General features: G+C 35.5%; 1 protein-coding gene across 1 annotated transcript in view; it reads right to left on the bottom strand.

Annotated features, from left to right (window-relative positions):
• DNAJC10 (DnaJ heat shock protein family (Hsp40) member C10) overlaps positions 1 to 17,274 on the bottom strand; it is a 54,482-nt gene extending 37,208 nt beyond the window's left edge. Inside the window, exons 1-9 of the mRNA XM_007455573.1 lie at positions 17,084 to 17,274; positions 16,466 to 16,516; positions 15,211 to 15,560; positions 13,463 to 13,625; positions 11,476 to 11,526; positions 5,705 to 5,787; positions 4,954 to 5,085; positions 4,290 to 4,383; positions 3,123 to 3,200 (exon numbers count right to left, since the gene is read on the bottom strand). Coding sequence (XP_007455635.1) covers positions 3,123 to 3,200; positions 4,290 to 4,383; positions 4,954 to 5,085; positions 5,705 to 5,787; positions 11,476 to 11,526; positions 13,463 to 13,625; positions 15,211 to 15,414 — 805 coding nt within the window. The 5' untranslated portion in view covers positions 15,415 to 15,560; positions 16,466 to 16,516; positions 17,084 to 17,274. The remainder of the gene's footprint in view (positions 1 to 3,122; positions 3,201 to 4,289; positions 4,384 to 4,953; positions 5,086 to 5,704; positions 5,788 to 11,475; positions 11,527 to 13,462; positions 13,626 to 15,210; positions 15,561 to 16,465; positions 16,517 to 17,083) is intronic.
• Positions 17,275 to 18,068: the final 794 nt, after the last annotated feature.

Genomic DNA, 18,068 nt, shown 5'->3' with positions numbered 1-18,068 from the left:
CAAAAAAAAAAAAAAAAAAAAAAGAAAAAACTCCTAGAAGAAATCATAGGCAAAACATTTTCTGACATAAATCATACCAGCGTTTTCTTAGCTCAGTCTCCCAAGGCAATAAAAATAAAAACTAAAATAAACAAATGGGACCTAATCAAACTTAAACTTTTGCACAGCAAAGGAAACCATAAACAAAAACAAAAAGACAACCTACCGAATAGAAAATATTTAAATGATGCGACCAACAGGGGCTTAATTTCCAAAATACACAAACAGCTTATACAACTCAACAACAAAAAACCAAACAACCAAATCAAAAAATGGGTAGAAGACGTAAACAGACATTCCTCCAAAGAATAAATACAGATGGCCAGTAGGCACATGAAAAGATGCTCAACATCACAAATTATTACGGAAATGCAAATCACAACTACAGTGAGGTACCACCTCCAGTCAAAATGGCCATCATTAAAAAGTCTACAAATAGCAAATGCTGGAGAGGGTATAGAGAAAAGAGAACACTCCAACACTGTTGGTGGGAATGTAAGTTGGTGTAGCCAGTATAGAGAACAGAATAGATGTTCCTCAAAAAACTAAAAACAGAATTACCATATGATCCAGCAATCCCACTCCTGGGCTTATATCCAGACAAAACTCCATTCCAAAAAGATACATGCACCCCTATGTTCACAGCAGCACTATTCACAATAGCCAAGACATGGAAACAACCTAAATGTCCATCAACAGATGAATGGATAAAGAAGATGTGGTACATATATACAATGGAATACTACTCAGCCTTAAAAAAGAATGAAATAATGCCATTTGCAGCAACATGGATGCAACTAGAGACTGTCTACTAAGTGAAGTAAGTCAAAGAGAAAGACAAATACCATGTGATATCACTTATATGTGGAATCTAAAATACAACACAAATGAACCTATGAAACAGAAAAAGAATCACAGATATAGAGAACAGACTGGTGGTTGCCAAGGGGGAGGGGGTTGGGGGGGAATGGAATAGGAGGTTGGGGTTAGCAGATGTAAGCTTTTACATACAGAATGGATAAACAACAAGGTCCTACTGTATAGCACAGTATTGAACTATGTTCAATATCCTATGATAAACCATAATGGAAAAGAATATTAAAAAAAAAGAATGTAAATATATGTATAACTGAATCCCTTTGCTATACAGCAGTAATTAACACAACACTGTAAATCAACTATACATCAATTAAAAAAAAAAATTTAAAGACCTAAATATAAGACACAACACTATAAAATTCCTAAGAGAGAACATAGGCAAAACATTCTTGGACATAATTTGTAGAAATATTTTCTCAGATCAATCTCCCAAGGCAAAAGCAATAAAAACCAAAAATAAACAAATAGGACCTAATCAAACTTACAAGCTTTTGCACAGTAAAGAAACCTTCAACAAAATGAAAAGACAACTTAAGGAATGGGAGAAAATATCTGCAAATGATGTGACTAAAATGGGGTTAATATCCAAAATATGTAAATAGCTCATATGACCAAATTAAAAAAAAACCCAATCAAAAAATGGGCAGGAACTTCCCTGGTGGTCCAGGGAAGACTCTGTGCTTCCAATGCAGGGGAAGAAGGTTCAGTCCCTGGTTGGGGAAGTAAGATACCACATACCGTGTTGCGTGGCCAAAAAGGAATTTTAAAAAAAGGGCAGAAGACCTAAATAGAGATTTCTCCAAAGAAGACATACAGATGGCCAACAGGCACATGAAAGATGCTCAACATGGCTAATTATTAAAGAAATGAAAATCAAAACCATGATGAGGTATCATCTCACACCAGTAAGTATGGCTATCATCAAAAAGTCTACAAATAAATGCTGGAAAGGGTGTGGAGAAAAGGGAACCCTGCTACACAGTCGGTGGGAATGTAAACTGGTACAGCCACTATGGAAAACAGTATGGTGGCTCCTCAAAAAAAACTAAAAATAGAGCTATCATAGGATCCAGAAATTCCACTCCTGGGTATGTATCTGGAAAAGACAAAAACTGTAATTTGAAAAGATACATGCACACCAATGTTCATAGCAGCACTATTTACAATAGCCAAGACATGGAAACAACCCAAGTGCCCATCAACAGACAACTGGCTTAAGATGTGGTATGGATACAATGGAATATTACTCAGCCATAAAAAGAATGAAATATTGACATTTGCAGCAACATGGATGGACCCAGAGAATATTATACTTTGTGAAGTAAGTCAGACAGAGAAAGACAAATATATGATATTATTTATATGTGGAATCTAAAAAATAATACAACTCAATCTATTTAATACAAAACAGAAACACACTTACGGACACAGGAAACAAATTTATGGTTACCAAAGGGGAGAGAGAGGGAGGAAAGGACAAATTAACAGTGTGGGATTAACAGAAACAAGCTACTTTACATGAAATAGATAAGAAACAAGGATTTACTGTATAGTACAGGGAATTATACCCAACATCTTGTAATAACCTATAATGGAATATATTCCATTATTGGAATATATTCCACAAAAAAACCAAACTGAATCACTATGCTGTACACCTGAAACTAACACAATATTGTAAATATATACTTCAACTTCAAAAAAAAGGAAATTAATTTTATAACCTATGTGTAAAATAATCAAAAAGAAATATTCATTATATAAAAAAATTATAACTGGGTACAAACTGTATTTTGAAAATAATCAATTATAGAAGCATACTTAAGACTTTCACTTAATCTAAGGGTACATACTTCCAGTTACAAGATTAATAACTTCTGGGGATCTACTGTACAATATTCTACAGTATTGTAGCTAACAATACTGTATAAAATACTTGAAAGCTGCTGAAAGAGTAGATCTTAAATGTTCTCACCCCAAGAAAGAAATGATAAATAGGTGACAGGATGGAGGTGTTAGATAATGTCATGGTGGTGGTCATCATTTTGCAACATGTAAGTGTTGCAAATCAACAAATTGTACACCTTTAAGTTATAGAATGTTCTATGTCAATTATATCTCAATAAACCCAGGGAAAAAAAAAGATTGTCACCTAAAAATCAAATGTCATGGTCTCTTCATAATAACAAAATAACAAATATTACCTCTTCCTTTGGAACAAAAAGTGATCAGCCAGCCAATACCAGCAGCAAACGCAGTTTGTATGGAGTTAACAAAATTTCCTTAAGAGAAAATAAAGAACATTTCTGATCATTTATTACTCCATAATGGAAACCGTTTTCTAAATGGGTTTTCCCTTCTAATGTCACCCATTTCCAATCCACTCTGAGTAGTTTTCAGGATTCCTAAAAATCCTCTTGAGCATATCAAATTCCTTCAACTATTTATTTTTTTAATCACATAAAATCTAAATTCATTATTTCATTAAGAAACAAATGGGCAAGTAAGGCCCCTTGTGATCTGAGCTTTGTCATATTCTTCCCCAAGCCACTCTACCCATTACCCATCTTCCCCAAGCCACTCTACCCATTACCCATCTTTTTGTTAGATTCATGAAATACTGCCAGTTTCCCAAATACAGTGACCTTTTAAGGCTTCTTCTTCACTTTCAAGACAGGTTATATCTGACCTCGTTCAAGAAGAATTTCCTAACCCTTCCTCCTTTTCCCACCCGAGTTCTTTCATATCCTTCATGCTTCCCTAAGCTTACCTCTATCATAATGGTTACTACACTGCATTTTAATGGTTTACTAACGGGGACCTGGAAGGTAGGGATTACATAGTTTATTACTACAGCCCTGGTATTTAACATAGTTTCGGAGACATAACTGTATTCAATGACTGATATGGGCATCCCTTTAGAAGTAAATACTATCATTTCATGGGTAGTACAGATAATTACTAAAGTCACTTGATGAATTCAAAACCTAAGATTAGAAGAGTTTTTAAACTTCAAAATTAAACTGAATACAGGCATGAATTTACTGCCTGATGTAGTATACTTATGAAAGCAATAAAACACTTGGTTTACTAAATATTTAGTTGCACTTTCAAAGTTGCCTTTTCACCTAGCCCCACTTCATACCCATGTCCTACATCAAAATTGTTTTAGCTTATGTCTAAATATAGTTAATTTATTAAATGCCTACTATTTAGTAGGGCTCAGAACAAATGACACAATTCCCTTCTAAGAAGCATGGAAAAGATATTTTAAAATTTCAGTATCATGACCAGAACATTGCCACTGAAAAACTTAAAATACCAATTCAAAGTATCCTTGAAAATCAAGCAAATTATGAAAACAAAATTACCTGTCCATAATTCTGTCACTGTGCTTCTAACATGCTGCATGGCGAAATTCACTAAACTTTCCTTTGATCTGTCACCATGGTATTTCACTGCAGCCTATTTTTTTATTTATAAAAAGAGAAATGTCTTTTACTTTTTCTTTTTAAAACTCATACCAAATACCTTGATTCTCCATTATTCTGAATAAGGAAGCTGTCTCTCAATAGTACAGTGTATTTCTAACTGACATGCTAAGAATCTTGACTGCACACATTCCATGTCAGACATTTGAATAATAATATTTATAATGTTTTTAGTTTCACTTTTATCACAACACTGGGGAGAGGAAGGGAAGTCAGAACTTTACATTCAATGAGAGAAAACACCTGTAAAATACTTTGTAAATTATAAAGTACAACATGCATACTGGTTAACATTATGTTCTTTAAGATGGAAACTGAAATTGGCAAACATTTAATTTTGAAATAGAACAAAGACAAACTAATGGCATCTAAAAGTATTCACAGTATAATAAAAAATGTTTACTATGACTATAGTTAGATGGCATCTAAAATAAGACTTAAAAATCAAAAGATTCTACAAATTCACATAGTGTTTTATCTAGTATTCCCCTTGTTATAATGTCCTACCAATTAAAAAAAAAAAAATGCCAATTTTATCTCTTACCATTCCAGACCTAAAAATGAAGAGGCTGGGATAACTGTTCACTCCTTTCATTCGGCAAAGCATTCTATCATCGCCACAGTTAACAGCTCCAATTCGAAGCAATCCATCTACTTCTTTAGCAAAGTCTCTCCACTATGAGGAAAAAAAAAGTTTCTTCTGATAAGATCATTTATCTTTCCCTGAACATTCTTCAAGCTGTACTTTCCTCTTTTTTTTAATTAATTAATTATTTCTTTTTGGCTGCACTGCATCTTTGTTGCTGCGTGCAGGCTTTCTCTAGCTGCAGAGAGAGGGGGCTACACTTTGTTGTGGTGCGCAGGCTTCTCATCGCAATGGCTTCTCTTGTTGCAGAGCACAGGCTCTAGGCACACAGGCTTCAGTAGTTGTGGCTCCCGTGCTCTAGAGCACAGGCTCAGTAGTTGTGGCATACGGGTTTAGTTGTTCCGTGGGTTTAGTTTTTCCGTGGCATGTGGGATCTTCCTGGGCCAGGGCTTGAACCTGTGTCCCCTGCATTGGCAGGCGGATTCTTAACCACCGCACCACCAGGGAAGTCCCCAAGCTGTACTTTCTTAAAGGAGATTATGCTCAGGAAATAAAACCATATACACATGAAAAAATATTATAGTCATTTCTGTTATAGTTACTACTAATAGAAAAAACACTCAAATAACACTCAAATTTAAAGAAACACTCAAATAACAGATCAGTTGTGAATAGTAAAACTTTAAATCAGGATGTAAAAAATACGTACTGTGGGAGCTAAATCATGGCAGTGTGAACACCCTGGGGAGTAAAAGTTCACAAACCACAGTTCTCCAGAATTAACAGCAGCATCTGAAAGTACATAAAACCAAAACAACTTAGAACAACCAAAACAACCAATTTACTAAAGGTTTGTACCTATTTTAGTTAAAAATTTTCCTTGAGATCAGAATGAAAAAAAAACATATATTTCTCACACTGCCTTTATCATTTTCTGTATAATATTTTCTGTAAGAAAAAAACGTACTATTTCAACTGTCAAACTAACAATACCTTTTTTTTTTTGACTCTTCCAAGCCCTACTTGAATAAGAAGCAACCTTGAACTGCATGATCAATGTCACCAAGAAGCTGTAAAAAGAAAGGAAGCAACAAAAGGAAGCAAGAGCCAAACCTCATGACAGTCTGTGTGGTTGAGAGAAATGAAGAGAAACAGTGCGAGAGACTGAGATTTAAGCTCTTCTACTATCTGCAGCACTGGTTAGGCACACAGTCAATCAATTCTGACAGCTACTCCAGATTCTGAAAGAATGAAGAGAACTACACGACACAGTAAGGACTGTGGGGATTAAATCTAATCTTTGTTCTTAATAAGACATTTTCCTTGGAAAATTGTGTTATTTGAAATATTAGATCAAAGTTTTTAACAATTCAAAACATGAATACATATTTGCTAATAGATCTGAACACTACATAATATCTATTCAACAATACATTATATGTTATAATCTAATCTATGAGAAGACCTGATATAAACAAAATTTATTCATTTAAAAACTGTATCATTGTAAGGATGTGCTCTAACAGTCAAGATAAAAAAGTTAAGAAAATTTGCTTTTAGTTAGCGTCTCCATGTAATTCCATATGAAAATCAGTTATCAGTAATTTTTAAAGAAAATATTTTCATAAGTTATAATAAATTATACCAAGACACCAAAACACACACACTATTTTAAATATGTGTAACTGATTCAGATTAATTAGTAACATGCACAATAATGTTCACCTACATTTCAGTTACAAGACACACAGATCTATGTGAAAAACAGTTAAATCATACATTACAAGCAAAGTGTATACATTAGGATTTTATCAGCTGTTCTTTGGCAAAGGTCAGAAAGTCTGACAAATAGAGCACTCTATCTAGGTTGTCAAAATAATTGCCATGCTGACTTAGATCAACTGGTATGAATTTAGGTAAAATCTTATATGTTCTCTGGCCCCTTTCCTCTGAGACCGCTATGATGCAAATGTTAGTACACATGACGTTGTCCCAGAGGTCTCTTAAACTGTCCTCATTTCTTTATATTCTTTTTTCATTTTCCTGTTCAGCTTCAGTGATTTCCACTACTCTGTCTTCCAGCTTGCTGATCCATTCCTCTGCATCGTCTAATCTACTGTTGATTCCTTCTAGTGTATTTTTTCATTTCAGTTATCATATTCTTCATCTGTTTGGTTGTTCTTTATATTTTCTAACTCTTTGTTCAAAAACTTCTAACTTCTCACTCTGTTCATTCAATCTTCTCCCAAATTCTTTGAACATCTTAACAATATATTTAAAGTGATGAAAGGGAAAAACCTATAACCAGGAAGACTCTACCCAGCAAGGCTTTCATTAAGATTTGAAGGACAGGGCTTTCCTGGTGGCGCAGTGGTTGAAAGTCCGCCTGCCAATGCAGGGGACACGGGTTCGTGCCCCGGTCCGGGAAGATCCCACAGGCCACGGAGCGGCTGGGTCTGTGAGCCATGGCCGCTGAGCCTGCGTGTCTGGAGCCCGTGCTCCACAACGGGAAAGGCCACAACAGTGAGAGGCCCGCGTACCACCAAAAAAATAAATAAATAAATAAAAACGACTCGAAGGACAGATCAAAAGTTTTACAGAGAAGCAAAAGCTAAAAGGTCATCACCATGAAACCAGCTTCACAAGAAATGTTATAGGGACTTACCTAAGTGAAAAAGAAAAGGCCACAACTAGAAAAATGAAAATTATGGAAGAAAAAAAATCTCATTGTTAAAGTCAAATATACAATAAAGGTAGTAAATCAGCCATGTATAAAGCTAGTAGAAAGGTTAAAAGACAAGTAGTAAAATATATACTCGATAAATAATTAAGGAATATATAAAACAAAAAGATATAAAATATGACGTCAAAGTCAGTAAATGTGGTGGAGGAGGGAGTAAAAATGCAGGGCTGTTAAAATTAGTTAATAAGCACACACACAGAGACTGCTACGTACAGTGTGTGGAGTAGTCAACGACTATGTAATATCTTTGTATGGTGACATATCATAATCAGACTTACTGCAGTGATCACTTTGTAATGTACAGAAACAGCAAGTCACTATGTTGTGTAACAGGAACTAACACAGTGTTGTATGTCATTACACTTCAGAAACAAACTCACAGAAAAAGAGATCAGGTTTATGGTTACCTGAGGCGGGGGTCGGGGGGAAGGAGAGTTGGATGAAGGTGGTCAAAAGGTACAAACTTCTAGTTACGAGACAAATAAGTACTAGGGATGGAATGTACAACATCATAAATATAATCAACAATGCTGTATATCATATATAAAAGTTGTTAAGAGCAAATCCTGAGAGTTCCACTACAAGAAAACATTTTTTCCTATTTCTTTAATTTTGTATCTGTATAAGATAATGAATATTTACTAAACTTATTTTGATCACCATTTCACGACGGATGTATGTCAAATCATGCTGTACACCTTAAACTTATACAGTGCTGTATGTCAGTTATATCTCAATAAAACTGGAAGGGAAAAAAATAATGGCATTTAATTTGACACAAAACCTTATTTAAAGTGGGAAAAAAAATGTCTCCCATCTTGGTACTTTGTTTTCATAGACTACTTCTAACTTATTTGACCAGTTCCCACTATTATTAAAAATATTTTTAATACTGTATTATCAAAGCTCAATGGGGTGTTTTTGCATAACCCAATAACTCAGAATAGAACAAGTATATTTCAAAATGTGATTTTCAGCTTCTAAACTATACAACTATAGCTAGTGTCTGTTAATATTTATGTGATTATAGCTAATAGCTTCTGTTAGCCTAGAAAAATGTAAAAAGAGGCAGAAGTGCTTTGATTTCCTCTTTAATTTCTTGAGCTTGTCTTCAAAAGGAGAATGTATTGTGTGGGTACTACTCAAAATGACTACTGTTAAGTGCAAGATGTTCTTTGCTTTTGCAGATACTATCTAGAACTTGTTTTAATAACTGCGTAATACTTTTCTGTGACATATGAAAAGATAATATGCATCATGTTTAATGGGAAGGATAAGAACTTCAAACTGAAGTTTATTAGTCACATTTTTTCTTCTGTACTATAGTTGAACACTTCAGAGTTCCACTCCTGATAAAAGTGAACTATGTAATTTGGATTAACTCTTCCACTACAACTTCAGAACTGGACAAAATACAAAAGACTTTTGTTGAAAGCATCAAAGAGTTACCAATGCAGAGAAGAATTACAGGGCCCAGGAATGGGAGGAGGTAGAAATCAGGGGGGGCAATGTTTGCCAGGAGGTAGTTGATAGGTAAGAAACTGAGCAGAACTTTCAATAGATTCATGAGACTAGAGGGACAAAGATGGAGTTCAGGGCACACGTAGAGAAGGGTCCTGTAAATAAAGATGAACTGGAAGGAGACCAGTCCTGTACAAGTACAAAGCTCAGCTTTTGAATCATTTCAGTCTCTGTTTGGATAAAGCTGATCTGAGATTGTTAGTGACCCTAGTCAGAGGAAAATATAACTTCTCTCTGGAGCAAGAGAACATACATAACTTAAAAATAACTCCATAATTGTTTATATAATTAGTTACACAAAAGACCAGATTAAGTGACCCAAACCAACAGAAACTATTGGTATTGGAAAGAGACCCACAACCAAGTATGCTAATGTGATATTTACATAGGCACAAGTTGATACAACTATCCATCCTTATTTATCGTCCTCCCTAGGCTTCTTCAGCTAAAAGTTAAGGATCAGCTTGTCTTAGCCTAGTAATACACAGGGTAGTATTAGAGTTCAGACTGAATAGTGGCAACTTTGCACCAAACCTATCAATGTCAGTTAATTATTTCTGAAAAACTGTCTCTAAGGTTTTGTGACTGTTAATTAATTCTTAACTACTATTTGGAGTTCCATATAAATTATTAGCAGTTCTTAACCTTTTCTCTATAATGACAAATTTGAAAAAGTTTGAACCCATGTGCAATACAACCATCAGGAAAGTCTTTCATTCTGGGTGGATTCATGGATTAGTCAGCTTGCAGGATTTTTTCAGTTTCTCTAATTCTATGTCTAATTTCAAAGTTTTCTGCCCCACAGGACCACAAAATACTTATTGACTGACTCGCAGATGAGAGACAATAACCACAGAAAAATCAATAGGTTCATATAACTACAGTCCAAAAAGTTATGATTCTGCAAGTTTGTGACATGGGTGTCAGTTCTGTCTACCAACAATACAAATGAATCAAATTATCCTCCATCTCCTCTGTAGAGAAGACACTCATTTTCCTTAGAGCTTGTTCAAGTGTTCACTACAAGACTTTTAACAAAATAATGTACTGAACAGCTACCTTGTAGGCCTGAACTCGCCAACATGATATACAAAGTAAGAATCCGATGCAATTCTTCCTTAGAAGGAACTGTACAGAAACAAGTGACTGCAACACATTGTTTATGATGATAACATGAGAAATTATATAAATTTATTTTGCAGCTAGTATGCTATTTTAGTTTTCTAAATTAAATGAGACTGTAACACAGCAAAATAAAACTGAAATATGATTTGAGGTAAAATATATTGGTTTGAAGTAGAAAAGAATATTTTATTACAAGTGTACAAATTTGAAAATGTAAGAATCTTTTAGGTTTTCTACAATGCAATGCAAAGTGCAGAAGTATATTTTTATATCCATTTTCACACAAATCACAGATCAAATTAAATCTGCTTCCAAAAATAACCACATACTTATTCAAAACCCTGAAATATAAAAGTTCTAAAACCAGAAGTATTTCTGCAAGTTTGCAGGAAGCTCACCTGGCATACAAACCTATCCTGAACTGATATGGGGGCTATGTGTTATTTTTACTTCTTTTATTTAGTATATACACTTATGCATTTCACTGCATACATATTATTTTTTAAAAAATAGTACACTGCCCCACATTCTGCTAAAAACTTTTTTATCAGTGCTAATATTTTTATTTTGTTCTCATCCAGCTTTTATCCTCTATGCATATATGTGTATACCTTTTGTATGATTTGTTTTATACTGCCTATACAATTTTGTATTAGGCTTTTTTTTTTTTACATAACTACTCTTAAATATAAACACTTTTTAATAATGTGAAAAAATATAGAAAAAAGAATATTGGTTCATTATTTCAAATGTGTCAATTATATACAAACACACACGTACAGAATGTTGAGGATGTTGCTAGCACTTCTAAGGTTTCATTTCAACTGCCAAATGAGAGGAATAATTATTGTTGCTAATACACAGAATGTCATAAAAGTTCACTGACATAATGGAAAGAAGAGTTGATGATGACAATAAAAGAAACTATGCGAAAACCTCAACTATGGTTATAGAACATTATTTAAAATACAGTATATACCATATTACCTTGCTAAAATTTTAAAAATTTCTAAATTCATTTGTTCTTGAGCATTTTAGTTAGGAGATTGGTCTTGAACTAGCTTTAGAAAATCATATACCCACAAACTTACCGAATTCTCTTCTATCCAATGTTATGATTTCAGGATCATCGTCATAAATACCTATTTTGAAAAGCACATAAAATTATAGTTAAAACTTCATTATAAAAATAAATTACCACATAAAAGATGTTACTTATTTTTGTTTTAATCATCAAAAATCAGATTGCTATACTAAATCTCCAAGTGGAAGAATATGCAACACACTAAGAGAAAAGCAGAGACTAATAATACCATTGGTGATACATTTAAAGAGTATCAAATGACATCAGTTTCCTGATATGGACTGTCATGGGGTGTGTGTGTCTGTGTGTGGCAGGGGGCGGGGATTCCCAATATTCACACAATGTCATCTCCACAGAAAATTTCTGTTATACGTTTTTTAAAAAAAGTTTTTATTTTGAAATAATTATAGACTTGCAGGAAATTGTAAAAACAGTTCAGAGTCCTACTTATCTTTCATCCAGCTTCCCCTAATGGTGACATACTATGTAATTTTAGTACAATATCCAAACCAGGAAATTGGCACTAGTACATTACTGTTAACTAGATTACAGACCTCATTCACTTTCAGACTGCATGTTTTTTTTTAATGTGTTATTGTTTAAAAATATTTTGTATTGCTAAAAGTCTTATATAATTAGAATACTTGAAGAGGTAGAAGCAAACTTAAGTAAATATAAATTTTATTTATAATAATAATTAACACCAATGTGAGAAAGTTTCTCATTACTACATAAATTATCTAAATATTAGTGATGGATATATACCAGGGGTTAGTAAATATTTTAGATTTTGTGGGACATATGGTTTCTGTCACAGCTATTCAACTCTGCCCCTGAAATGTGAAGAATAATATGTAGATAAATGAACAAAACTGTATAAATAAAACTTTATTTACAAAAGCAGGTGGCAGGCTGGACTTAGTCTGTGAAATATAGATTGCTGACACCTGTTATAGACTATTAAGCTATAGTGATTATACCTGAAAATACTATTTTGAAAAGTCAGTCTTGAGAAACAAATACTCCAGATACAAAGTGTAAATATTTTATTTAGTCTAAGATAAAAGCATACTTCAGTTCTCTGCCTGCATTTGAGGCTAATTAAGAGAGATTGTAAATATTATGTGTTACCCTTAAAACAATCACAAGAGAACTACTGGGTATCGGAATGCTTCCTCTCTGTTTGACACCTGTATTTACTTCCCCCCTCCCTCAATCTCTTTAACTTGTTTACTCTCTCTGCTTTTCTCTCATTTCTCATTCCTGTCAATACCTCCAACCATTATTAATCATTACTACTTAAGAAGAATGGCATTTCTACTGAAGTGACCACTATTAAAGGAAATTTCAGTCTTCCTTGGAAAATGTGATGCTCTAAAAATACTGAAAGGCTTCAATATTTAACTTCTAATACAAATATTTTAAAAAATTAAATAGCAATCCTTATTTCAAAAGTATTTAGCAAGATTATGACCAAAACACCTTCATATTTATACAGATATCTACATACTACTTGACTTTCCTTTTGAATGCCAGTCTCATGTTATATTAAAAAGGTCAATGGGGGGCTTCCCTGGTGGCTCAGTGGTTAAAAATCTGCCTGCCCATGCAGGAGACATAGGTTCGAGCCCTGGTCCGGGAAGATCCCACACGCTGCGGAACAACTAAGCCCGTGTGCCAGAACTACTGAGCCTGCGAGCCACAACTACTGAAGCCTGCGCGCCTAGAGCCCATGCTCCCACCACAATGAGAAGCCTGCACACCATAACGAAGAGTAGCCCCCACTCGCCGCAACCAGAGAAAAGCCCGTGTGCAGCAACAAAGACCCAACGCAGCCAAAAATAAAATTAATAAAATAAAATAAATTTTAAAAAAGGTCAAGGGGACACATGCTAACTACATAATAGTTTATACATAAGCTAAGTGGTGAAACAAAATTTTCTAAATTTACTCGAATAAACAATAATTTCATAAGGAATATCATATCATCTTACCAAAATCATAACGATAATAATTCCAGCTTTCATACTGGCCTCCTTGATTATCTGCAAGTCCCTTTTCTCCATATTTGTCATACTTTTTCCGCAGATCTTCATCTTTGAGTACTTCATATGCTCTGTTTATTTTCAAAAAATCACTATGTGCATCTGGGTTATTCTATTAAAAAATATTAGATATAATATTTGTTTCCGATACACAATCGATTTAACTTAATCCTGAGATTTCTGTGTGAACAGATACCAAGATAAGGAGGAGAGTAGTACTATATGAAATGGGTGCTCATGCTCTGAAATAAAAAAGTCAAAAAGTATTTCTAAAGAACTCCGATCTTAAAAATACGAAAGTAATAGAAATGAGAACTGACGCTTCAAAAGGTTGATAGAGGTGGTCATCAAGTATAAGTCACTAATTCTAAGAGATGCAACAGAAAAAACTGACTAATGAACCCTTGGAAACACTTAATATTGTAAATATTATGTGTTACCCTTAAAACAACCACAAAGAAATTTGTAGGTTAGTTTTCTATTTGAGGCAAAACTCAGTACTTTAAGTAAAAAAAAGTTATGTACTCCAATCTATCAGATAATGACAAAAGGACTAAAATCAGAGTAACAACTCAAAAGTGGATTAATACATTTCATTTGTTACTGTTTCACAGAATTGTTTTCTGAAGAATGTTTTCATCTAAATACTTCGTTGTAAGTGGTCTACCATCTTTCATGTAGAAACTTAAAAGAAATAACATTCTGAAATTTTAAAGAAAAATCTGAAAAAATGAAAACCCTAAACACAATACAATGTAGATCTCAAGAAAAGATTACCAATTAATAAGAGTTTTAGAGAAATACTGATTCTATTGCTCAGCTTTATGTAATCAAAATAAAATAATCCTATTTAAAATTTTATCTAGGGACTTCCCTGGTGGCCTAATGGTTAGGATTCTAGGCTTTCATTGCAGTGGCCGGGGTTCAATCCCTGGTCAGGGACTGAATCCGTGGTGAGGCCAAAAACAAAACATAAAAAATAAATAAAAATAGTAAAACAAAAAAAACAAAACTGCAGTTACTGAAATTAACAGTAAAAAAAAATTCTATCTAGATATAATTAAATTTTTCTCCTTGATGAGTATCAAATCTCATTAAGAAAAAAATGAATGAGATAAATTATAAAAATACCTTAAGAATTAAAACTAATACAGTTTTGAAGGATTACATCATAGGATACATAATCAAATATTTATGTTTGGAATTAACTGGATTTGGCTGCTCCCAAGTTTTAATTTATAATATTTTCTAACTCTGTTCTTAGACTTGCACATGGGAGAAAATAGTTAAAGTTGAAGCATACTATTATTAGCTATTACTGCCATTTTCAGCAAGACATACCCTCTAAGTTCTAAGGAAATAATTTTTCTGTTACTGTACTAAAATACTTGATTTTAAACTACTTTACTAGGAAATCTACTGCTTTGTGATTAACATCTGTAATGTAACTGTTGGAAATTAGTTTTCAAATTAAGAGAGAACTGTGTTTTTCGTACTGACATTCCTTTACACTATCCTGAACTTAGAACATTTTGCTTCTGTTTTTAGTACAGAAGTTGAATTATGATTTTTGACATGTGATTGTTCTTAAGCATTTTGAGCACTTATTTAAAATAATTTTTAAAATAATTTAAATACATACCAAAACTTACTAAAACACATTAATTAGATATGTTCAAAAAGAAATTTTTACCTACCGGGTTTTTATCAGGATGTAGCTTCAATGCCAATTTCTTGAAAGCCTGTCTTATTTCTCTACTGCTTGCAGTTTTGGATACACCAAGTAAACTGTAAAAATCCTGATCTGTACCCACTAAAATGGCCATATACACTATTAGAAAACAGAGCATGACCCTTTTCAAGTCTCTGAGATAGTCATCTTTATTTAACCAGACTCCCATTGTTTTTCTTGTACAAGTTCTGACTCAAGTGAACATTAAGATAATGCCACTGGTTCCGGTTGATGTAATATGCAAATCTGAGAACTTCTGTCCACATTACTCCAAAGGTGAAACAGGTATCATGAATTTTTTCCCAAAATGTTAATCTAAAGAGAGAAAATCAGGGTAGTTGAAATACGTTAATAAAAAAACCAAACACATCAATAACGCTACTTACTAAATAACATGGCCAGTAATAAAATCTCCAGTAAATGACAAATCCTGGTGAGTGCCTCAGGCTCTGTTCTTTGGGGGCCCTGCTTCCGTTATCTAGGTAGCCAGATTCGTGAGATCACTCAAGGTAGCAGATAAAGGTAAAAGGTAGCTAGTGAGGTTGCAGCTACCTAGAACTCTTTACGAACAAGTGCAACAACTTGCTCTATCAGCACCAGAACACGAGGGGGGAGAGTGGGGGGAGAGCTATTTCCTTCCATCTTCTACCCAGCTTAAGCTTGCCTCTTTTGATGTGCTTCCTTTATGGTTATTTCTTCACCCCTTTAAGGCTATTCAGTTTTCATTTCAATCAAATTTCACTTGTAGGAAATATCCTTTGGGGGTACTAGAAAGAAGCAACAGATCCTTCCAAAGGGTCTGTATTTTTCATATAAACCGTCCAAGAATAGCAGTGAATTTATATCGCTGTAACAACTTACATAGTCGGACGTTTTTTCCCCTGAATTTTCTCAGAAGGTGCTTACGTTATACCTAAGTAGTTACTATTTTATAAACTAGAAGACTAATAACTGCAAGTTAACAGTAATTTTATCGCAAAGTTTACATTTGGCGTTAATAAAAATAGAAAAAGAAACAAAAGGAGAAAAGGAATCAGTTATTTAGACGTGCTCACCTGTGTAGGGTAAAAATAAAATCAGATCACATGTAAACTTGTATACTTTATCAATAGTTCCAAACATGTCATAATGTTTCGAAAAAATCTAACCTTCCTAGCATCCTCAGTTCCTCCTTTCTTCATTTAATCCTAAATGCCTATTTAAAATTTTTTCTTCCTTACCTGTGAATGGTTTTGGTTCATTTCTAATCCTTTTCACGCCACCAGAAAACCCTTTGTAAAATAGAGTGATGGAGATTAATAAACATCCAGACTAAAAAACAATGTTTAGAATAAAGTAGAGAATATATCCTCAAACACCACTTTTAGACAAGCGATGTTTGTTCCCTGCCTAGCGGTGGTTCTCAGACAGCGTGGGCGTGCCTGAGGCTGTGCGCCGAGCTGCGGGGACAGGTGGAAGCTGCAGGTAAATGCAACACTAACTCCTCGCTGCCACCACTCCAGGATGGGTTGCAGGGAGGGGGGAAAGATGGAGACACTGGGTGAAAGAGACTGTCAAGTGTTGCTGGTGTGTGAAATCTCAGGTTGGATTAGGGAGAAAGGAACCTGGATAACTGAGGGTAAAGTGAGAAATTGGAGCAAAAAGCGGGGAATTGCTGGGCGGAGGAATGGCGGTGTAGGTAGAAGGGAGGAAGAAGACTGGAAGCGAGAACACAATAAACCAGCCTCAAGAGCGAAAAGGAGAGGAGATTCCGGTGCAGAAGCATTTAGCCCCTCCCTTCCCGGAGGGCCCAGGCCGTCGCCAGCTCCAGCAGAACCCAGTTCCCCGCCCATGCCCACCTCGGTGCTGCGAGGTCGTCTCCTGCAGCTACTTCCCCATCCTCAGTACCCAGCGGCGGACCCCACTAGGCCAAACACAAGCTGTGCGTGCGGTAAGGAAGCACGCACTTCTGACCGCTGGTCCGCAGCGCCCGAGATGTGGTAGGAGCAGCCACCCGCACCAGCAGCTACAAGCGCGGTCGGTTCGGCTCGCCTCCTCGCGCAGCCGTCTCCTAGGCGAGGCGAGGCGGGGCCTGGCGCGGTGCATTGTGGGAAAGGCGTGGAGGAGGCTGCTTGGGAGGACTCGCCTCAGGATCTGCGGGCGCAGCGGGGTGGGGAGGGCGGTGTAGGTTTAGGTTGACGTGGCCGTTTGCGCGGAATCCGGGTCCGGCTCCGGCTCCGGCTCCAACCTGGAGCTGAAGAACACGCAGTACCCACAAAACCCGCGCCGCCGTACCATCGCGGCTGGCCCACGCCGCGGACAGGAAGCTGGACGACAAAGTCCGCCCCCTTCTGCTCCCGTTGCTGTGGTGACGGGACCAATTTCCCCCCCCTCCCCCGGAGGGCGGGTTTAGGCGTGCAATTTCCCTGTGACCCTGTTCTTCTTAAAGGGAAAGGCACAGCTGTAGAGGATTTTTCTGGTCGTTGGGTGGGTGGGGCAAAAAGGGGAATTTAACTTAAGTGACATTGATAGCAGTGTCGGTCTAGAGGGCTGAAGAGGCAGTAGGAAATTTGGAAGAAATAAAAATATTTATGAGTGTGTGGGTGACAAATCTTTGAGCATTCTACAGTATTGCCTGACTTCCTAGTCATCCAAGCTGGAAACTGGGGAGTTATCCATACTCCTCTCTCCCACATTTACATCTAAATGATGTAACTAGAAACTGCATTTTTGATCTGCAGAAATGTAACTAGAACGATGGAAGTAGCTGCATTTGCAACCATCAAAAGAAAACATCCTGATGAGGATGCTGGCTTATGACATCAACCCTAATATAAGTTGTAA

The sequence above is a fragment of the Lipotes vexillifer genome, unplaced genomic scaffold, assembly GCF_000442215.2.
Source record: "Lipotes vexillifer unplaced genomic scaffold, Lipotes_vexillifer_v1.1 scaffold1121, whole genome shotgun sequence".
Taxonomy (NCBI): Eukaryota; Metazoa; Chordata; class Mammalia; order Artiodactyla; family Lipotidae; genus Lipotes; species Lipotes vexillifer.
The sequence above is the reverse complement of the archived record's forward strand: the minus strand, read 5'-3'. Positions and strand labels throughout refer to the sequence as shown.